General features: G+C 36.1%; 1 protein-coding gene across 5 annotated transcripts in view; it reads left to right on the top strand.

The window, feature by feature from the left end:
• GSK3B (glycogen synthase kinase 3 beta) overlaps positions 1 to 24694 on the top strand; it is a 242874-nt gene that overhangs the window by 48445 nt on the left and 169735 nt on the right. For all 5 annotated transcript variants that reach the window (XM_001363271.5, XM_001363187.5, XM_056793505.1 and 2 more), the window contains exon 2: positions 16315 to 16508. In XM_001363271.5, coding sequence (XP_001363308.1) covers positions 16315 to 16508 — 194 coding nt within the window. The remainder of the gene's footprint in view (positions 1 to 16314; positions 16509 to 24694) is intronic.

The following is a 24694-nucleotide window of genomic DNA, read 5'->3' as shown; positions in this document are numbered from 1 at the left end:
AAAGTTTACCATTGAAAATGGTTAAGATTAAGTGTGGGGAGTTTAGTTACTAGAAAATTCACTTAGGTAGAGTACTTCATTCTCTGATAATATTTGATAAAATGAAGTATTACTGTGTCTTACCTTACTTTTCTGAGTCCTCATTTTTTATTTCCTTTTTAAGTAGTTTAAGGAGTGCCACAAAAGACCTTAGAAGAAGTGGCTCATACTGGAATAAAATAAATAAATACCAGTTTTCTAAAAAATGATTTGCAGTAGAAATAACAGAATTAATTATGGGATCCTGTGATATGACTGTGGCAGTTGGTTTCGGGACTGTTGAATTTGTTGATTGAATGAATGAGTGAATAAATTTGAGTCTCTGTGATCTATAAGAAAGGAGAAGATGATGTTCAAGTTCAAGACTTTGAGATTGATTTCTTCATTCCTTTACCCATTAGGCAAGTAATTGACAGTCTGTTGTTTGCAGAATACTGTGCTCTAAGAGTTAAGGGAAATTAAGCTAAGGAAAAAACAAAAAGTTTGGTTAAGGCTCAGTTTCTACCTTCCTAAATCTTTAAGTCTAATGAGTGGGGGAGGATAAGACATAAACACAACACAGATAATTCCAATACACCATATTATATGTGTTTTTAGAAAGTTGCTCAGGAAAGTACTTGCCAGAAGATGGACTAGTAGTATATCCACAGTATTGTTTTAGGGGTTTAGAGCTTTTTTTGAGCACCCAGCTACTTAAAAAATCATACTGTTTCTTGCTTTCTATGCTAATTTCTCTGTATTGTTTCCTTTTTCTACCTCACTTTAATTTCTCTAGTCCTGTCTGGTTCTGAGACTTCACGATTGAGCACTAGAAACTTCTATTTACCAGTTTCCAATGAAATGTTTAGTAAATTTACTCAGTTTACTCAATATGCCACCTAATGGCAAAATTAACTAAGAATAAATACTGGTATATAATATCTTCTATAAACAGCACCTATATTAATCTGATGCATGAGGATTATATATAAAACTTATCCATAATACAGTTTAATTAAAAATGATTGTTTATTACTAACTTGAAGCAGTAAAGCCCAATAAATAGAGAACCAAAAATAGGAGCCAAAAAATGTGAATTCAAGTCTAATAATCCCTGATATGCTGCCAGCATACCCCAGTTCAGATCACTTAGTGCTGAGGCAAGACCTTAAAAAATAGTCAGTAAACATTTAAGTGTCTGCTATGTGCCAAAGACTGTGTTAAGCTCATGAAGTAGCAAAAGAGTGATGAGTCTAGGATGACACTTAGGTTGTGAGCCTAGATGACTGGGAGGATGGTGATCACCCAATAGTCTATTACTACTATGGAATTTAGAAAGAGGGGGATATTTGGGGGGGAATATAATGGTTCAGCTTTTAGACCTATTGAATTTTAAGATGTCTATAGGATATTCAGTTCAGGCTAATAGACAGTTGAACTTGTGAGGCTGGAGGTCAACAGAGAGGTTAGAGATAGATAAGTAGATTTAAGAATCATCACCATAGAGATGATAATTGAATCCATGGAAACTGATAAGAACCCTGAGTGAAATAGCATAGAAGGAGAAGAAAAGAGAGCCCAGGACAGAGTTCCCTTCTGGACACCTATCCAGGTGTGACTTGGATGAAGTTTCAGCAAAGGAGATTGAGAAGGAGGATCAGATAGACAGGAGGAGTATCAAGAGAAATACTAATTGCTTATTAGTTTCTCATATACCTGCCCACATGTCAGGGGCAGTAAAATTCCCTTGGTAAATATAGTTAAAACTTTGCTCTTTCAAAGTGAAGTTTTTAAAAATTATGCTAGTAAAGAATCATACTTAGTAATTAAATACAATAGAGTACTATGGAGTAATAAGAAAATACTCAAATATAGACCATTACATTTTGCCTCACTTAATCTGGAGTCAGATTTCTGATAATCTCCATTTTATAGATTAGCCACAATCCCCAAAGTCAGTCAAATAGGCTATGAGCCAAAAGTGTCTATGAACCAAATGATACTAACTTTCTCAAAGGCCATTTTGCTTCTTAGTAGATTCTCAAGTATAATGAGTCCTTCATAGCTCCTCCTTCTTTCCTCTTTAATTCCCATTACAGAGATGCCTTATGCTACTGTGTGTAACCTTTCACCCCTTTCTCACATTAATGAGGTAAACCTTCTACCTGCAAAGGCAAACACCTCTCTGCATAAATGATCCCATTTTATCCCATCTTTACCATCACTTATCTCTTAATCTCTCTCCTTTTCTATTGGCCCCTTCCCTACTGCCTACAAACATGCCCATGTCTCTCCCATCCTCCAAAAAAATCCTCACTTAATTCATTCATTCCTCCTAATTATTGTCACTTGTCTTTCCTTACTTTTGTGGTCACTGGAGGAAGCAGTCTACAAAAGATTCCTCTACTTCTGTTCCTCCCACTTTCTTCTTACCTCTATACAGTCTGGCTCCCAACCTCATCAATAAATAGAAACTATTCTCTCCAAAGTCTCTAACAATCTCTCTCTGTCTGACTCCCTCTCATAACCATTACCTTCTGTTTTAGAATCTAAGAAAGAAGAGCGGCAACGGCTAGGTAAGCAGTTGGGGGTAAGTTGTCCAGGGGGTATCTGAGGCCACATTTGAACCCAAGATTTCACTTTTCTAGGCTTGGATCTCAAACCACTGAGACACCTAGATCCCCCCTCTTATGTTTCAAAACAAAACCAAGGCAGCTTCTCATTTTCTTCTAGTAATTTGTGAAGTCCCCTTGGAAAATCCATTTCCCTCCTGTAGTTTCTGCTTGCAGTTGTTAAATTTTTCTCCCGTCATCTCTTGAGGAACTTTAAATTTGTGTTGATTTTTGGTAGTTGTCAATATTTTCCTTGACATTCTCATATCACCTGATTTAGTTCCTGAATTTTTTGTGCCACAACTCAGTCTTGTGTCACAACCAGGCTTCATTACATGTGGTGCTTTTGGCACCTGGTATCTAGCACTTTGGGACCATCTTTGAGCTTTCTGACCACCTCCAAGGCTTTTTCAGTGCAGCCCTTGTTTCTTATTGCTGCTGGACCCAAATTCTTGCTGACTACATATGTCCTGTCACTGGCTATACAGGATACTACCCATGCTTAGACTGGTTTTGCTGGAGGAGGTCCTTTTCTTATTACTCTAATAGCATAGTTATGGGCTTGAAAAAGTTATTTACTTTGGTTTCTCATAATACTGAGTTTGTTGTTGTTTTTGATGGAATAAAAACTTTAGGGCTTAGCCTTAGCAGGTTTGTGAGCTGGGTGCCTTCCTTTTAAGTAATCAGTACTTACATTTTTGTTGTTGACCTCTTTGGGTTTTATGTCTAACAATGGGATCTCTTGGTCAAAAAATTGTGGACATTCTAATAATTTCAATAGTAAGGTTCCAAATTATTTTTCAGTATATTTAGCTTAGTTCCACCAATGATAAAAAACTTCTCCAACATTTACTATTTTCATCTTAGCCAGTTTCCTGGGAATGATTGAGCTATGAAACTTCTTGGAACAGACTTTCAAATTTACTGGCAGTATGATTTTTCTTTTGAGAAATGGCTTTTGGTCTTTTTCCCCAGTTTACTGGTTCACCTTGTTTAGTTATTTTCAGTCATATCTGACTCTTCATGACCCCTTGTGGGGTATTCTTGGCAAAGTTGCTAGAATTGTTTGCCATTTCCTTTTCCAGCTCATTTTATAGATGAGGAAACTGAGGCAAACAGAATTAAATGACTTGGCCAGAGTCATACAGTTAGTAAGTGTCTAAGGCCAGATTTGAATTCAGGAAGATGAATCTTCTTTATCCATGCCCTGCATTTCTATCCACTACTATACCTAGTACAGTGATGGCAAACTCATTAGAACTGTGTGCTACCTCTTGCACCTTTCCCCCCTCAACTCAGTCCCTGGACACTCTGCTTAGGGGAGGGCTGCTGGGTAGAGGGGAGGGGAGGCATGGTGGAGAGGGGGAATGGAGCAACTCCACCAGGCAATGACTCACATGCCCATAGAGATTCCTGCATGCCATCTTTGGCATGGGTTCCATAGGCTTGCCATCACGGTCCTAGAGATAATTCATTTTGTTAGTGCCTTTATTGTTTTATAACTGAAATTGTTTTAGCATTTGTGATCACCCCTACCCTTGTTTGGTTGAGAATCTCCCTCCCCTCCTCCTCCCCACCTCCAGCCACTTCTGTGTATGTGAGTGAGATGACTTTTAGAGTTCTGGTCTGATATCCATTTTGAGTTTATTGTAGTATAAAGAATATGATGTTAGTCTAATTTAAAAAAAAACAAAACAAAACTTTTCATTTTTCCAATGCTAGTTTCCAGAAATTCTTGTCAAAAATAGAGTCAAGTAGTTAGGGGCAGGAAATGAGGATGGTAAAATTAATTTCAGAACCTGGAGAAGGTATCAAGTTATGAATATATGGCCTGGCCTTCCTGGGATTGAAGGATCATAGGGTTAAAGGAAAGGTACTTGAGAATATATTAAGCAACAAAATGGCCTTTGTGACAACAATTTTCATTTGCTTCATAGGCTTTTTGACTAACTTTTGTGTTTGTGGCTAATTTATGAAAATAAAGTTGCCAGAAGTCTGATCTAGATTAAGTAAGGTAAATTTGTAATTGTCTATTTATGTAAAGGGATAGCTAGATGGCACAGTGGATAGAGTGGTAGGCCTGGAGGCAGGAAGATTTGAGGCAAAATCTGTTCTCAGAAATGTATTTACTCATGTGACCTAGGCAAGTTACTTAAACCCTGTTTGCACTAAGTTTTCTAATCTGTAAAATGAGTCTGAGAAAGAAATGACAAATTATTGTAGTATCTTTTCAAGAAAATCTCAAATGGGGTCACAAAGAGTAGGACACAATTGAAACGGCACAACAAAAACAAATTTACATTGAATTTTTTCTTATTACTCCATGGTACCCTATTTATTATATACAATTACTAAGCATGAATTTCAGTTGGCTTAATTCAGTTTATTACCCCACTTTCTGAAATGGCAAAGCTTTACCCATATTTGTTTGAGTGTTACTGCCCCTGACATGCAGCTATATAAATGAGAACCATTTTGTTTTACATATAGTACAAAATCTTTAAAATTCTAAAATTAAGACATATTTTTAAAGTATATATGTATCTTTTAAAGTTTAAAGCAGTAATTCATTAGTGTGTGTGTGTCTGTGTGTGTGTGTGTGTGTGTGTGTGTGTGTGTGTGTGTGTGTGAGAGAGAGAGAGAGAGAGAGAAAGAGAGAGAGAGAGAGAGAGAGAGAGAGAGAGAGAATTAGGTTGGGCCTCAGTTTAATTCTATCCAGTTTTAATTAATTCAGAAAAATTATGGATATTGCTTCAGTGTATAACAGGTTCATCATTTCTAACAAAAAAACCTTTTCCTTAAGAATAATCTGTATTTAGCCTTCAGACCTGCATTAAACCTCATTTTCAGGTTCAATGATAAGGAAAGATTTTTTTCACCTTGGATAGTTATATGGGACATTGTAGTCTTTGGTAAAATTTTGATCAGATAAGCTATGCCAGAATGTGAAATTCTATTCATGTTGGTGCTTTAGATGAGTTGGAAGGGTGCTTTCTATCACTCTCTAGAATTCGGAAACAGGGAAGAGTTGAGCAAGGGATCTTATATATAGCCTTTTATATGTAAAATGCATGTGTGTGTGTGTGTGTGTGTGTGTGTGTAACATTTATAGCTTGGTAATAGAATTTATTATTTTTATTTATTTCTTATTTAAAGCCCTCACTTTCTGTCTTAGAATCAGTAAGAAATATTGGTTCCAAGGTAGAAGAGTGGTAAGGACTAGGCAGTTGGGTTAAGTGACTTGCTGAGAGTCATGCCACTAGGAGTGTCTGAAGCCAGATCTGAACCCAGATACTCTGACTCTTGACTTGACACTCTATCCACTGCCTATCCACCTCGCTGCCTCTACCCCTCCCTCTTGCTAGATGACTGACCTTCCTCTCCTTGCATATAAGTCTGGCAATATGCTGTAATATGCTTTATATTCACATTTTTGTGTCCTTTTTGGCACAGTTTTAATTCTTTTAATTTATCATTGCCATCATCTCAATATGAGAACATTGGTATTTGAATGACAAAGTAGCTTGTAGATTAAAAGCACTGTCAGTTTCCAAAATGTGTTGGAGCTTTGTTTGCTGGTGTATCAGCATTGCCTATTCCAGTATATACCTACTGATGTACTAATTCAGTAGCTTGCCCATTTAATGTCATAAAATATGTACAATTATCACCTGTTGATTCATCATCTGTATCTTGCTCAGTAAGTGGAACATTTCCTTCCCCCTCCAATATTGTCTCAGGCCTTCTTCTATATATACTTTCTTGGTGATCTTATCAGTTTTTAACTATTGGTACAAAGACAAAACTAGAGGCCTTGCTCTAAAAAAGTTTACATTCAGTTAATAAATATAACATTTACACATTCAAGCAAATGCAAAGTAATTTGAGAAAGGAAAAGCAGTAACATTAGATGGTGTGAGGAAATAGAGAAAGAATGAGGAAAGGCAAAATAAGTATGAGGCATCATGATGAATATTAAAGCTCAAGATTTCTAAACTATGCAGGGAAAAGCAAGGAAATTGTAAATGTTATACTGACTTATAAGATCAGCTAGTATTCCAGTCTGGCTATAATAAAAAAGAAAGTAATAGGAAGTAAATCTGGAAAGGGAAATGGAAGGGAGTTACATTTGCAGAATTTTAAATGTCAGACTAAGGCTTTTGTTTTTTATCCTAGAAGCAATAGGGATCCATTGAACATCTTTGAGTAAGGGAGTAATAGTCAAAGCTGTGTCTCAGGAATATTATTTTGGTAACTGCAGGGAAGATAGACTGGAGAAGACAAAGACTGGAAAGGAGAGAAACAAATTAGGAGGCACAAAAAACGTGCATGATAAATTGGGAGGTAAGTATTTGAAAAGAATAAGTTGTTTTTCCCGTTTTTACTGTTTTACCATAATGACCACATTCTTTCCAGTTATACTCCTTGCCTAAGATCATATAAATATGCTAACTGTCAGAGTCAGAATTTGAGCCCAGGTTTTCTGATTCCAGAACCAATGCTCTGTTAGGAGGAATGTGCATTTATTTTCTCTATATTAGAATTTGTTTTTCAGCTCCTCAGAATTTTCTTATTTTGAGCCACTACTGACCCTACTGAGGAGGACATGAGGAACATCTAAATATTTACTTTTTATAAGGAATAATAAGGAATGAAAATTATGAAAACATTATTATTTTAGGTACTGGGAATCCACAGGAAAAAATGAAACATTCTCTGCCATCATGTAATTTTTTCTTTTTTCAAATGATAGACTCAAGGCATCAGAGATGAAAGGGAATGCTGAAACTATATGGTCTTAACATCTTATTTTAAAGTTAGAGACTCTGAATGATTGAGTGTCTTGCCCCAGTTTATAAATAGTAAAAAGCAGTTGGAATTTGGACACCCAGTTTCAAAGACTCCAGGTTCAGTGATCTTTCTGTTATATTATACATCCCCAATGAAGATACATACATTTGATGAGCATATGTTTGTCTTATAGTTTATGGGGTATTTGATGTTGATAATCATAGGATTATTGAATAGCATTCATAGTTGACCTTTGAAACTTTATATACACACATATACACATACTTGTTTTAACTCAGAACCAAAGAATTAATTGTATCACTATTTATTCAATTATTAGAATGAATGATTGAAAATTATACTTATGTATAGTATCATTACTCTTCTAGCCAGATTCCTGGCCATTTTTTTCCATTCTTTTTTTCATTATTTGTTTTTCCCTTTTAACCTGCATTTTAACAAAAGAAACAAACTCCATCCAAGGAACAAAACAAACTCTAAAGAAAAAGAAAATCTGAGCAACACATCTGAATTTTCCTCATAAGAAAAAATAGTGCTGTTTTTGCAAATCATTAGAGTTGATATTGATATTTCCAATGACTTTTGAAACTACATTGAGTTATTTAAGACACATTAGTTTATTTATTTATCTTGTCCTTGAACTTTAACTTTTTACCTTTTAAAGATAATTTAGCAGATTTTCAAATTTTACTTTTAGTATATGCAAATTATCTTTTATGATCTTTATCTTCCTCCTTTTCCTTTTCTTATTTCTTTTATTTTTCTTATTCTAAAAATCTTGAAAAATGGCCATAGGGAAATGAGAGTCAGATAAAGAAAAAGGGAAAAGGCCTTTGAGAAGAAAACACCATTTTCATGAGATGCTATTCCCTCTTCCTTAGCTAAGACCTAAAAACTATAATTTAAAAAATATAAAAAATATAATTTTTTAAAAAATGAGAAGCACTAGGAATAGACTGTCTTTCTCAGCTTTTAAAGTCTTTTAGCCAAAAAGAAAAGTTTGCATATGTGTTACTCTTAGCTAAGATTTTGAGATGTGATTTTGTACAGTTTGTAACGTTAGGTATGTTTAAACTGTAGAATCTGAAAGTAATTAGATCAGTATTCTAGTGTTGGTGCTTATTCTCATTCCTGTATGTAATCTAGAAAAGTCCTAAATCATTAAGAAGAAAAAACACTAATCACTACTGCGTTGTACTGTCATACTATTGATCTAAATTTTTTTGAAAGGTAAAATACTCTTAAGGTCATTTAACTTCTTAAACATGTAACATATCTTTTGATATTATTTGGTTATAGCCTAAATAAGTTCTAGATTAGCCCCAAGATGATTAGCTACCTCATAAATGAGTATAAAATTATTGCAACATGAAAATTCCCTTTGAGTTACCAAACAAATTTCACAAATAAATAACTAGTATTTATCAAACATCTGTTATGTTCTAGGCACTATGCTAAATGTTAGAGATCCAAAGAAAGACAAAAATAAAAGCAAAATAGTTCTCTACTCTAAAAGAGCTCACAGTCTATTGGGGGAGGCAACCTGCAAACAGTTATGTACAAACAAGATATACTCATAATCATTTGGAGGTAATCTGGGGGTGGGGAGCACTAAGATTAATGAGGATTTTCAGGGGCTGGTTGAGAGTGTGAAGGAAGCTCTGGAAAGTAGGAAAGTAGGAGGTGGAAATGAAGAGGGAAGAGTTTCATACAGGGGAGACAGCCAATGAAAATGTTTCAAGTCAATTATGGAGTACACTGTATGGGGAACAGCAATATGAATTGATTGGATTCACCATCCTATGAATCCTCTTAACACCCTCTCCTTACACAGTCTAGTCTCCCTCATCTCCATCCATTTCTTGAGAATTTCTCTACTAACATAGTGCATGTATTTAAGCAAACAAATCATGGAATCAACCACATATAATGTACTTAGTCAACCATTACTCCCAAAAAGAAGCACTGTCTTCTGTAGTCAAGATTGGTCATTGTATGGATTAGAGTTCCAGTGTTTTTAATTTAATTTTAATTTGTTTACAAGCACTTCACATATTGTCATTTGATCCTCATGGCAACCTTGTGAGATTAATACTGTATCTCTGTTTTGCTGATGAGTAAACTGAGTCTGCAGAGGTTAAGTGGCTCCAAGGTCACTCAGCTAGGTAAATGTCTGAAGCAGAATTAAAACTCAGCTCTTCTAGGCTCTTAAGTCTAGTACTGTATTCTCTATGCTACCTAACTGCCTCCAATATCTTTAAAAGTTTTTCTTCACATTTTTATGATCATTGTATAAATTGTTCTCTTGTGGTCTGAAAAGGATAACCATAAGCCCATTTGAATGTTCCCATTACTTCTGAACATATACATACTTTTTTCTTTTCTTCCTCCATTTTCTTCATTCATTCATTAAAGGGCACTTTATGCCAGTTTTTTACTACCACAAAAAGGGCTGTTAAAAGAATTTTTGTATATACAAGATCTTTTCCTTTTCCATTCTGTGTGTGTATATTCATCTAGTATTGGTATTTTTGGGTCAAAATCCCTTTTCTAGTGTATTTCTAAATTGTTTTCTAGAATAGTTGGACTAATTCACAATTCCACTTTTAGTGAAATGCTTCATTTCTGACTGCTTTAATTAGTCTGAGATTTCTTTTAATTTATCACAATTGCCAAAGATTTGCTTACTAGAAACCATGATTTGCTTGCTTAAAAAAAAAAAACCTCAGAGGAATGTAGTTTTAAGTTTTGATATTACAGAGTTTAAACTTGTTGATTGTGAGTTCTTTGAGAATTTTAGCGAAAGTAGGGACTACAGGAACCAAAATATATCATTAGCAAAAGGGAGTTTGGAACTTAGTTAACAAGTGCTTTATTTTCTTTTGGATTTAAATAATACAGAAGGAAAGTATAGTGAAATTGCAGATCTATTCTGATGCCATTTGTGGGGATCATGTAATAACAGTGAGACTTGATGTACTATGTGTTCCAAGAAAGCTAATATCAGACTTACTGGTACAGGTTTTCTTCGGTAGGAAGCATAGTTATGATTTTAAATTTTGAATGAAGTTCAATAACTTGAAAAGAATGATTAAAAATTCTAATTTTTATAGCCAGAGTACAAAACATTTCAACTGATTGCAAATGATTGATGTTTAGAGTGTCACAAGAGGAGTTGATTTTTTATTTAAAATTTTCTTATGCTTCTACTTTGGAGAAGATCCAAATCCAAAGTGGTTAGGGTATCTTCAAAAACAGACTTTTCTCCTCTTAGAGTTGACAGCTAGAAAAGTATGTTGATTTATTCTATTTTACTCCCTCTTTCTCCATAAATGAATGACCTTTCCATATTAGATTATCAGAAGTATGGTGATCTCCTTACCTTTGAAAAAAGATAACATGGAGAGTCATTCCACAAACCCCATTAGAGTGTGACCTGCCAGAAGAGCTGTTTTGCTTGGCATACAAGCCTAAATTGTCTCTTGGCCACAGCCAACCATATTGAATCATCTTTGGTATTTTATTCTCCATTGCTATTTTTCCCTTTTCTTATTGAAGTGGCCACCTAAAAAATCCTGTTGATTTCTGAAATCTAAAGATCCTTTTTAGGTAAAGGAAATGAATTTAAATTAGCAAGCAAAGAAGATTGGAAAAGGGATTTTATTTGCTGAAACTGAAAGGGAGGGGGAGAGGGGAAGAATTAAATAACAAGAAAGAAGGAAGAAAGGAAAAAATTAATGTCAAGCAAAACTCCAGAACCATGGAAAGGGATAACAAATGGAAGATGAGTTTAAGGGTAGTTTAACTAAAATAACCAAAGAGACAAAAATACTGTGTTTCTAGAGGATGAGGAAGGGAAAATCCTAATTTGGAAAAGGAAAAAAAAAACCCAATTTCAGGGGAAATTTTTCTTAGCACTATTTATATTAAAACGGAGCATTTATTATGGCACAGAAATATTGTAATCAGAGTTTAAAGTGATACTAATAATAAATACATCCTTTGTTACTATACTGCAATAAAAATAGTACTGAGTTCAGGTAGCAAAAACAAAAGGTACAGACCTAAATAGAATGAAACCCTAACAAAAATTGTGACCCAATAAGTGGGTCAAAGAATATAGAAACAGTGAAAATGTGATAAAGAAAATTATTATGAGGAAATAACGTACCAACATTCAGTTACAACTAAAACTGGCCTGAGGGGGGAAAATATCTTTACAAACATATTAGCAAAATATAAAAAGGGGGGTTAATGAACTGCTTATGCATTTTTAGAGAAATTAGAATGTTAATCTAAAATAAGATGAAATGAAAGTATAGGAGAAATAGATAAAATTTTAAGACAAAAATTCATAATATAAAAAACTAAAAGCTATTTCTTCAAAAAAGAATAGTAAAATTGATAAACTAAAATAAGCTAGTACTATTTGTATATAAATTATTCCTAAAAATTGCAAAAATATCTACAAGATTTATTTTAGCCAATCTTATTATAAAGAAGGGACAGAAATCAAATTAACAAAAATAGCAAATGACCAAGGTAAAATCATAATAAAACAATAGGAAATAAAAAGGATGTATAGAATCTACTATGCACAGTTATATGTCAACAAAACCAAAAATTTAAAAACTTGAAAACCTTAAAAATGTAAAATACCTAAATACCAGAATATGAAATTTTTGTTGTTTTTTAATTGTTTAGTTATATCTGACTCTTTTTGGCTTCATTTTGGGGTTTTATTGACCAGGATACTAGAGTAGTTTGCTATTTCCTTCTCCAAGTTGATTTTACAGATGAAAGGAAAGAGAAAAAGAAATTCCTGATCCTGATGGATTTTCACAAAGAAATTCCATCAAACTTACAAAAATTAGTATTATTTCTATATAAATTATTCTTAAAAATTGAGAAAGCATCTATAGGGGGCAGCTGGGTGACTCAGTGGTTTGAAAGCCAGACCTGGAGATGGGAGGTCCTATGTTAAAATCTGGCCTTAGACACTTCCTGGCTGTGTGACCCTGGGCAAGTCACTTAACCCCCATTGCCTAGCCCTAACCACTCTTTTGCCCAAGACAGAAGGTAAGGGGGTGGGGGTGGGGAGAGAGAGAGAGAGAGAGAGAATGAGCATCTATAAAATTCCTTTTATAAGACAGAGTTCTAATTCCTAAAGCTGCAGAGGATAAAGTACAGAAGTAAAACTGCAGACCAGTATAATGAATATTAAAAAATTTAAATAAATCATGTAATCTGTTTCAAAGTATTTTATCCAAGGAAGAATTCATAATGACCAAGTTGGATTTTTACTAAAAGATGCAAGGATGTGTCAACATTAGGAAATCAATCAACATAATTAATATCAAGAATTAAAAACATCCGAAACTATATATGTTTACCTAAATAGATACAGAAAAAGCTGTTGATGAAGTACTATAAACATTTACGCAAAATGCAATAAATTCCAAAACTCCAATGAAGTATGGCCATAGAGAGACAATTTTTAAGTATCAAAAAATATCTAAAATCAAAAGCAAGCATCATTTGCAATGAGAATACATAGAATCTTTTCCATTAAATATAAGAGTAAGTCAAGAATGCCCATTCTTTTCATTGTGGTTTGGCAAATATTTAGGACTGCTATAATTATAGCAATGAGATAAGAGAAAGAAATTTAAAGGTGTAAAGAAAAGATAAAACTATTCCACTTGCTGATATGATTTATTTGAAAATCCTAGAGAATCAAAGAAAATATACCAATCAACACCATTAATAGCATCATCAAAGTTGCAGGCTACAAAATCAATACTTAAAACTTAACTGCATTTCTATATAATAATAACAAAACCAAGAGGCAATAATAAAAAGTGCGATCCAATTTCCAATAACTACAAAATGTGTAAAAGCTCAGGGGTTCCTAAGAAATCATTCAGAATACATGTATAAATTTAGTTACAAGAGTACTGGCCTTAGATACTGCCTAGCTGTGTGACCTTGGGTAAGTCATTTAACCTCCACTGCTTAGCTCTTACCTCTCTTCTGCATTAGAACCAATATATGGTATTGATTCTAAGACAAAAGATAAGGTGTTTTGTTGTGTTTTGTTTTTTAAGTACTCCTTTAAAGAAATAAAAAACAACTTAAGTAGCTCATGGCTAGGATGTACCACTCTAATAAAAATGATAATGCCAAAGCTAATTTATTTTTTTAATGCTATATCAATCAGATATCAATTTTCAGAACTCAATAAATAATAAAAATCATTTGGAAATATAAAAGATCTGGAATATCTAGGGAAATAATGTGATACGGTAGGGATAAAGTGGAAATAGCATCTCCAGATGATAGATCATATTATAAGGCAGCAATCATCAAAAACATCTGGTATTGGTTAAAAATTGGAGTGGTAGAGCAGTGAAACAGGCCTGGCAAGGGAATATCAGAAATTATGGAATTTATAAATCCAGAATTCAATAAATCAGAAAGCATAAATTACTTAAGAAAGAACTCTATTTGATAAAACTTATGTGATAAGTAGTTTGGCAGAAATTAGACTTAGACCAACACTTTATACCACAGTGTATTTTAAATGGATAGGTGATATTAATATTAAAGTTCATACAATAAAATACATCCTTTCAGAACTACGTAAAAGTTGTATTCATAACCGAACAAGGGATAGAGATAGTTACTAAAGCAGTGAGACAGGTAGGAGGTGAATCAGGAGAGAATGGTACTAAGAAAACCCAGATAGAAAATATTGTCCCAAAGAAAAGGGTCCTCAGTACAATCAAATGACATAGATTGAGAAGGAAGATGACTAAAAAAAGATCTTTAGATGTGTCAATAATGATTATTGGTAGCAATAGAGAGAGTTGAAAGATGGGGTTGGTTAACTTCTGAGAAGTGGTGATATTAGGCAGTATAGACTTCATTTTCATGTAAATTGGTCTGAGAAAGATATAAATGATGATTGGGGAGATAGTAGAATCTAGTGAGGACTTTTTAGACATGTTTAAAAACAATAGGGAAAGAATCCTTTGATGCAGAGTAGTTGATTCTTGGAAGAGAGGATTTGATTGAGGATACAGTCTGTTGGAGAAGATAGAAGTATTCAAGGGTACATGTAGAAGGATTGGTCTTGGCAGGGAGAAGGACTGTCTCTTAGAAAGAAACTAAAGGAAAAGAGAATAAAGTTGGAGATGGCAAGGAGTGTTAAAATTAAGAGAAGAGGGAGCTCATCTTGCCTGCCCTCTATCATTTTCAACAAAATAAGGGCCAAGTTACTCAACTGAGAGGCAGAAAGAGAACATATGGGGAACTTGAGGAGGGAAGAGAAAGTTTGGAATTTAGTTTCTGCAGGGAATGGGATAGGAAATGAGACAAATAAAAGCACTGCCTTGCTGTAGTGAAGGCTCATTTGAAGTTGAATAGCATAAGTTTCAGGTCTCTGTCTCTTTGTCTCTGTCTCTGTCTCCCCCCAGCCCCCTCTCTCTCTATATTTATGGTTGCTCTTATTTTTATATAATTTAATTTCCTTTGTATTTAAAATTGTTGTTGTTGATCTGTTATAAATAAAACATAGCAGAAGTCACTGCCTATTTTTGTTTTAAGAATTTTTTTTAACATTTTTATTTACTATAAAACTTTGCTGTAAAATGTTCTTTGATTATGGCTATAAGACCCCTGGGAAAAAAGCATTGAAACAGTTTTTTCTATTAGTGATGATAAGCATGCATCTTTTATTGCCTGAATCCCCTTTGTAAATAGGGATATAAATTTCAGGAGGGTTAGCTAGGACCATCTCACTCTTGTCTAACTATTTAGGATAACAAAAATAATATCACTAAGAAGGAATCTTGGTCTAATTTTTTGATCAAATAGCCACAGATATACTTAACAACATTGTTTATTAATAATATATTTCAAATAGAAATAAGGGTAGATCAAGTGAGATGGTTATGTTTTTGATTAAGCATTTATTTTAGACTGCTTTAAAATTGCCCTATGAAGCTTATTATAAGTTTAAAAAACAAAATTAAAATGTTTGTTTAAAAGAGATATATTTTCACTTTACTGTTTAATAATTTCAGTATAAGTTAAACCTACCCATTTGTAAAATTAAAAGGCTGACCAGATTGCTAAGACTCCTTTTCTCTGTAATTTTCCATGATTCTTTGAATATTAGGATTTGAAGTGGATATCCTCCAATTTCATGTTTTAATGTTCCATGCTATGTAACATATGAAGGACAGTCATAGATGAGCTTATAGAGATACCAAGTCAGAAGGAACCCAGTCTATAATTCCAGTTCTAACCCTTAATTTTATAGAGGAGGAAATTGAGATACAGGAAAAGAGGGTAAATGACTATTTAAGTAAATATGGATTTGAACACAAGTTCTTTGACTCTAGATCCAGTGGTTTTTTTTTTTCATTTTATACCATAGTGCTCTTAATTTCTCTTTTTAGTTACTCTAACATTCTTCTTACTGTATTTTAATGTCCATTTCCCTTATTTGAGATCTTATTTCTGGGTGCTCTGATATCTTCTTTTAAAATGTTAAAAAACAAAACCAAACATTAACATTCCAAGGCTCTCTATCACTGCCCCCCAAACAATAATTCAGTGCTTAAGTATTTTTTCCTGAATGAGATTTTATTTTATTTTTCAATTTTCATATCTATATATGTGGAATTTCCAAGTAATTACTGCTTATGTACAAAAAAGGGTTTAAGATAACTCTCCAAAGAATTTTCTCCATATCTAAGCACTCTTAAATTAATTGTAACAGTGATAATACATCCATAGTATAGAAGCTTTCTTTGTTCAGATTTATTTTGATACTACACTTTTTTCTAATTTCTTTCTTTTCCAGGAGATAAGGATGGCAGCAAGGTGACAACAGTGGTGGCAACTCCTGGACAAGGTCCAGACAGGCCACAGGAAGTCAGTTATACAGACACTAAGGTGATTGGGAATGGGTCGTTTGGTGTTGTCTATCAAGCCAAACTTTGTGATTCAGGAGAACTAGTTGCCATCAAAAAAGTACTACAAGACAAAAGATTTAAGGTAAGATTTCTGTAATTTTACATGTTTTGTGATTATTTTAATGTCATTTTTCTAATCATATTTTCTTTAATTTATTTCTATTGGGCAAATTTTTTAGTAACTTAGATGTAGAGACTTTGTTCAGTAAATATAGTTTGAAAAATGTATTTTAGGAATAATAGTTCTAGTAATTCTGTGGTTGGGATAGTTTATTCAAATGAAAGATAAATTTTATTTTTTATTCCCTAAGATGTTTTCTTTAAGAAAATGTGTTCTATTTTACATATGGCTTTGCATATAAGCTAGTAGTCTCATTGGAGAGGGAAAGGTATCTCTAAGAGTAATGGGGGATTTTTCTGAATAGAGAATTAGAGTTCACAAGATTGTTAACATTGTCCTCTAAAATTCGTTAAAGTTAAATCATGCACAAATACATTAATGCACCATTGCAACTGACATTCAAAAATAATTAGGTCTGCCAGCATTCAATTCAGCTAGTGAAGTTTGTATCATTTCTAAATATTTACTTATGCCACCAGCATCTTTAAGTTGTCTCCATATTTCTTTGGGTTAAAGTATAAGAACAAAATAAGAGTATGTATTAAGACTGTGTCTGTATTTTTCACTATTGGTCATTTTCTCTTTCTAGATAGAATGTGTTCCCTTTACTACAGTGATGCCATACTGTCAGAGTTTTTTAGCTTTTCTGACCATGTTCTATGTCTCTTTGATTCTTCTTCCCAGTTTCTCAATTCATTCCTTGGTGGAGTCAAAAAGAGGGACATTCAGAACTCCTTTAATTCCTACTCAGTGAATGAGTCTTTTCAAAATCATTTTATTCCCTTATTGTAACAAGATTATGCTTTGGCTTAAAGAACTCATCCCCCCTTTCTTAAGGGTTTTGTAGATCTTTTAATGTATTCATAGAATACAATTTTAGGTTTAAGATTACAAGGAAAACTGGATTGTTGAGAACTCCAATTTGAGAAATAGTGACTTCAAGATATTGAGTCCCTGTAAGTAGTGAGAAGCCAAACCCTGGCATATAAATTTGGGGAGGCTTTCTCCAGATCCCTGGTTTTAGAGAAAATTATCAGATGAACTTCCTTTTTGGTAGAAAGACAAGAGAATATATAGCCACCTGTATTTAAAGGATGATAGTCATTAAACTTTTTGCTATATATCCCAGGAAGAAGCCTGAGGAGTTAAGTCTTCTAAATCTTATCCTGAGAAATCATAATAAAATAATTGATTTTGGGAGGGATCTCAATATCTGTCCATTCCAAGTTGATCTGTTTATTCTTCCTATAGTTCACCTTTTAGCTTACTCACACCTCTGTCTCTCTGGCAACAAACAGTTTCTACTTTTTATAAGGCATGTAACAATAGGAAACAGAGAATAAAGGATAGATGACTGACCTTGAAATCAGGAAGACCTGGGTTCAAGTCTGGCCTATTATAGGTAATGATTGAGTGACCCGTGACAAATCAATTAACTTCTCAGTGCTCTAAGAATTTCCCTAAGATTATAAATTGGAGAGAAAATACCAGCCTGTATTGAAAGAGGAAGTTTCTTCACCCAGGAAATGCCTGTACCAATGAATTTTTCATGTCTATTCCATATCCCCATCTCCTATGTATAAAGCACTAGGGATAAACATACAAAAATGAAACAATTTCTATCTTATAGGAGCTTATGATTTACTAGGAGAGATAGCAAAGTCCATAGTATAGTGGAAAAGAGTACTGAATTTGGAGTCTCCTCAATACAGAGTGTATTGCTGTCATAACCTGAAAAATCTGTGACTAAATTCATTATTCGATATATCAGTGATCAAAAATACTGAATCTTCAGATATAGACTTCTAGAGATGGTATGATATATTCAAATGAACACTGATTATGAACCCACCCAGTTGTTTTGTCCTCTTTAACAAGTCATCTAACTTTGCTCAAGGTCATTTTCATCTGTGAAATGAAGATGAAAGCAGATGATCCAAAGGTCTTTCTAGCTCAGAAATGTATGATCTTATGAATCTGTTTATAGATTATCAGTTTCAGAATAGCAATATTGTCTGTAATAAGAGAATAAAGGTGGGGAAGGTGCCAAAGATAACTCCATATTTGATATTGGTTAGGGGACAGGGGAAGAGAAGAGAAGAAATTCCCTGTTTTTTCCCAAGGATTCTAAGATGATATAATTTTTTTATTTGAATTCAGTTTTAGTCATATTGGATTTATTGTATTGGCAGCATGACTTAAGTAAACATCCCTTAGATGCTTGGAAAAAATAGAGTAATGAGAATTTCAAAATTATATGGATTTAGGTGTCATCAGTATAAATGTAATTGTTAAAGCTGCCATGAAGGCACTCACAAGGGAATATAGTAAATAAAGAAAACAGCACAGAGCCCAAGACAGAGTTTTGGAAGACAACAACTGTTATGGACCAGGATGGGCATAAGAATTCACCAAATAAGAAAGAGGACTAATCAGAGAGAGGAAGAAAATCAGGAATAGCCCTGAGCTAGAAATAGCACTGAATGTGTCTAAGGCTTTGTGATATTTAAGAATTTTTTAAACAGCAAGCGTTACTGTAATGGCCTAACACCTGTATTTTGCTTGTAGATTGAGTTCTCCTTTGTGAATAGTTCCTTAGTGAAAGATGCTTAATCTGAACTTATTTGATTGGGTCAGAAATTTAGAAGTGCCTGTAATGATAATATAGTATTACCTTTATAAAGATGGGCTGTTTTCAAAGGAGGATGGTGACTGTGGTTGTGGTGGTTGCTCTTTTCTGGCACTGGGAACAAAGGAACATCATTTTCTAAGAGCTAGTTACTTACAATGAATACATTCGGGAAACTGATTTTTCTATTTTAAATCCTAATAAATTCCACATGTAACTTAGTAAAATGACTTTATTTTCATTTATATAACATAATTCTTTTATAATTCATTGAATTCATATGATTCATCACAGCCCTCCTGGCCTAGGCCTTCAACCTGGTTTCACTTTTTAGAGGGGTTGTACACCTGTAGAGATGAGAGCTTTTTATTATTATTATTATTATATAATTTCTCCTATATCTTACACCTGTCTTTTGTTTCATTTCTCACATCTTTTAATTAGTTTAGGCCAGGGGTTCTTAACCTGGTGTCCACATACCCTCAATGGGTCTGTGAATAGTTTTTTGGAAGTCTGTGAACTTGGATGGTAAACCTTTGGTTTCCTTTGTATTCCTACATGTTGTATTTTGTACATTTAAAAATGTTATTCTGTCAAGTGATTTCACCTGACTGCCAGAGAAGTCCATGACACAACAAAAAGTTAAGAACCCATGAAATCTTGTTGGTTTCTGCTCTAATACTTCATTTACACTAGTGTCCATTTTAAACTGACTAAAGTACTATTGTAATCAGATGACTCCTATGTTTAAAAAAAAATAACTTTCTTTGACTTCTCATTGCCAGTGGGTTAAGGTTAATTCTTAAATCCTTGCTTTCAAGACCTTTCAAAATGTAGTTTCTAATGACTTTTCCAGGGATATCTCTTATCTCCTTTATGTTCTCCATAGTATGGCCAAACTGAACTATTCACCATTAAATGTTCTTGTCCTGCTTTTACCGTCTGTCAGGGCTTGAATGTATTTCTTTGACCTTAGCCCCAAATTTATCTATTGAAATTCCTCATGTCAAGATTATAGCCAGATTGGTACTTCTTCCTGTGAAACCTGACATGATTCCTCCATCTGAAAACTATTTCTCTAAATACAACACAAAATGAAACTAACTATAAAATCTCATTTTGTGTTGTACTGTATCTTTTTTCCCAGGATCTACCATTAAATTATAAGTTCTTTGATCAGCTCTTTGGTCAGTGTCAGATTTCACAGTGTCTTGCACATAAGTAGAAGTTTAATTAAATTTATTGAATTGAACTGTTACATAAGTCTAGTGGAGCAGAGAGTGACCTAGTGCAAGGGTCATTAGTACCTTCTTTGTCTTGGATATCAGTCACATGAATTATCCACTTAGGACCCTTTTCATTCTGGCCTCAAGTTGGGATGTGTGCTTGCGGAGGATCATGTGATGTTTGCTGTGATTTCCCAAGGTTAGATTTGCCAATTGACAACCTGGGTCTATTTTTCACCCTTTTGTATACTTTGCTAGCAACTGAGGCCTACTGCCATCTGGTGACATCTCATTCTAGTTGCCTGAAACTTTTCTCTTTATCAGACTACATAAAGTTTTCTTTTTCTTTTTCTTTTCTTTATTTTTTAAACCCATACTTCCCATCTTAGAATCAATACTGTGTATTGGTTCCAAGGTAGAAAAGCATCAAGGGCTAGGCAATGAGGGTTAAGTGACTTGCCCAGGGTCACCCAGCTAGAAAGTGTCTGAGGCCAGATGGACTGCCCGTCTCTAGGCCTGGCTTTCAATCCGCTGAGCCACCCAGCTGCCCCTCACATTAAGTTTTCTTAACAGAATTCATTATCTTACCTCCCAAACTCTCTCCATGTCCAAATTCCTCTATTATTGTCAATGTGTATGGTTTTTATAAAAGGTTGGACTGGATTATTTAAGAATAGGGTTGCCAGGAATTTAATTAATTCCAAGAGATTTATTTTAACAATTTATTTATAAAATAGAGAAAGTGAAAGTAAGAAAAATCAGAGAGAGGGTAGGGTAAGATATCTAGGCTACACACTAAGTATTTAGCTCTGGCCCTGGCTTAATCCAGGCAGGGCTAGTTAGTCCTTAGCCAGAGGGTCCTTGGTCCAAGGACCTGGGGATGCAGGGAGCCTCTCTCCAAGAGAGTAGGTCTCTCCTGAGGCTAGTTCCTTCAGAAAATCCAGGAAAGGAGTCAGCTCTTTTCATTCACCCCACATGGTAGTTCTAAAAGGGAAGCTTTCTGAGATCTCAAGCCCAAGCTCCTCCAAAGTCAAGTCAAAGACGAAAGACCGAAGAGAGAGCTCACAGGAAGTTCTTGGCATTTTTAAAGATCATTCCTTTTCATCACTTTCTGAGACTTTCTTCCATTTGATGTGTACCAATTACAGCTAAAGCTTTGCTTAGGACTGCCCAGAGGGCAGTCAGTTGATTCTGATTTGTCACCTACTTATCATACGCATGGGTCACAGACCTCCTCCACTCAAGTTTGAGTGGGGTGTATATGCTTTATGCGGCAGCGGCCATACGCCGGGCAACGGCTTTGACAGGCCGGCTAAACCTTGTGAGGGTAGCCATCGGGTGATCGACTCCTGGTGAACCAGGGCTTTGCTCACCCAGCATGTGAAGATGGCTTCCGCGGAACAGGCGGAAGAAACCATTAAGAAGGTTCAACGGCTGAGATGGCGACGCAGCAAAGCATTGTGGAGTGCTTAGGGTGTGTTGGAGCACAAAAGACAACATAGCCATCCAATGCAGCTGAGGAAGTCTCCAGGTGTAACGACTTTTCGTACCACTGGACTCAGGCTTCCAATGCCGAAAGAGTGGGACTGTCTCTTTGCATCGACTTTTCCACTTAAATCTCCTTCACGCACAAGTATCTTTGTGCACACTCATCTATCCTAACCCTGTCCACCCTCTTCAAGACCTGTGGTGATGGGGGAGTGGCAACGCAACAGGTGGAGGTGATCACTGGCAGTTGTAGTCACAATCCTGCACGTAGGCGACCCACAGACCAGTGGTCGCTCGGCCCTGTAGGGCAGCAGGGATGTTCGGCAGCATCCTGGGTGACTGAGCAGCCCTCTCTAGGACAGCACTGCTCACCCTAATCAAGGGAGAGGACTAGAAAAGGTGTCCCAAACATTGCCTGCCCTACAAACACCCAGTCAGCACACCATGGCTGGCAGGTCATCCCTTTAAGCGATCGAAATCAAAAGAAACAAAATACAAAGAAACTCCTACTAGGAGCCTGGAACATCAGAACATTACTTGATAGAGAGAATACCCCAAGACCTGAGAGAACAGCTCTAATCGGTAAAGAACTGGCGCGATATAACATCGGCATCGCAGCATTAAGTGAAACATGCTTACCAGAAGAGGGATCACTCAGCGAACCCACCACTGGATACACATTCTTCTGGAAAGGTAGAGCCTCAAATGAAGACAGAATCCACGGTGTTGGCCTGGCCATCAAGACCAGTTTGCTCAAACAGCTGCCAGACTTGCCTGTGGGCATCAGTGAGAGGCTCATGAAGATCCGCTTGCCTCTCAGCAAAGACCGGTATGCCACAATCATCAGCGCGTATGCCCCAACACTGACCAGCACAGAGGAGACCATCGAGCAGTTCTACTCTGACCTGAGTGCTGTTGTGCACTCAGTGTCCACAGATGACAAGCTGATACTACTGGGAGACTTCAGCGCCCGCGTTGGCCAGGACCATGAAAGATGGAAAGGAGTGCTCGGCAAACATGGCGTGGGCAAAATGAACAACAACGGCCTACTGCTACTCAGCAAATGCTCAGAGTTTGAACTCACCATCACAAACACTGTGTTCAGAATGGTGAACAAATATAAAACAACGTGGATGCACCCACGATCAAAACAGTGGCATCTCATTGACTATACCATTGTACGCTGGCGAGACATCCAGGATGTACAGATCACCAGAGCCATGAGAGGAGCTGAATGCTGGACAGACCACCGATTGGTTAGAGCGACTCTTCAGATGCGCATTGCGCCTCGCCATCCAAAACGTGCCCAGACAGTTCGCGCATTTTACAACATGAGTTGTCTTAGAGATCCATCTTATTTGCAAATATTCCAGTCCTGCCTGGACCACAAGCTGTCTGCCAAGGGACCACTCACTGGAAGGTCAACCGAGAAAAGGAACCAGTTCAGAGACGCAGTGAAGGAAACATCAAGGGCAGTCCTAGGCCCCAAACAACGCAACCACCAGGACTGGTTCGACGAGAACAACACTGCTATTGAAGACCTATTGAGCAAAAAGAACAAAGCCTTTATGGAGTGGCAAAATAACCCAAACTCTCCTCCTAAAAAGGACAGATTCGAGTCTCTCCAAGCCACGGTGCAGTGTGAGATCAGGAAGATGCAAGACCAATAGTGGGGAAAAAAAGGCAGGAGAAATCCAGCGTTTTGCTGATACAAAAAACTACAAACAATTTTTCAGTGCCCTCAAGACTGTCTATGGGCCATTAAAACCCACCACCACTCCCTTGCTATCCTCTGATAGTGACACTCTCATAAAAGATAAAAAAGGCATCAGCAACAGGTGGAAAGAACACTTCAGTCAGCTTCTCACCCGACCCTCTTCAGTCGACCAAAGCGCACTTGACCAGATCCCCCCAAACCGCTCCATTGAACAACCTGACGTCCCTCCTTCAATAGAGGAAGTCAAAAAAGCCATTAAACAAATTAATGCAGGCAAGGCACCCGGTAAAGATGGGATCCCAACCGAGGTGTACAAGGCCTTAAATGGAAAGGTGCTCCAGGCATTCCACATAGTGCTGACCAGCATATGGGAAGAGGAAGACATGCCCCCAGAACTCAGAGATGCCTCCATCGTAGCCCTATAAAAGAACAAAGGTGCACGAGCAGCCTGTGACAACTACAGAGGCATCTCACTACTCTCCACTGCTGGAAAGATCCTCGCCCGTGTTATACTCAACAGACTCCTGTCATCTGTTACAGAGCAGAACCTGCCTGAATCACAATGTGGCTTCTGACCAGATTGCAGCACCATCGACATGGTCTTCACGGTGAGGTAAATACAGGAAAAAATGCCTTGAGCAGAACCTGAGTCTCTACATTGTCTTCATAGATGTGACAAAGGCGTTCGACACAGTGAACAGGGATGCATTGTGGATAATCCTCAGCATGCTCGGTTGCCCAGCAAAATTCGTCAAACTGATGACATGTCGACATGACAGGGGAAGTCCTATCTGGTGGAGAGACTTCTGATCGCTTCAACATCTCCAATGGCGTGAAACAAGGCTGTGTCCTCGCTCCGGTACTATTCAACCTATTTTTCACCCAAGTATTACGACATGCTGTGATGGATCTAGACCTGGGCGTCTACATCAAATACCGACTGGATGGCTCACTATTCGACCTTCGCCGCCTGACTGCAAAAACAAAGACAACAGAGAGACTCATCCTGGAAGCTCTCTTTGCAGATGACTGGGCTCTCATGGCCCACCAAGAAAATCATCTTCAAACCATTGTGGACAGGTTCTCC

Source organism: Monodelphis domestica, chromosome 4 (genome assembly GCF_027887165.1).
Source record: "Monodelphis domestica isolate mMonDom1 chromosome 4, mMonDom1.pri, whole genome shotgun sequence".
Taxonomy (NCBI): Eukaryota; Metazoa; Chordata; class Mammalia; order Didelphimorphia; family Didelphidae; genus Monodelphis; species Monodelphis domestica.
Note: the sequence above shows the minus strand (reverse complement) of the source record. Positions and strands in the feature narration are given on the sequence as shown.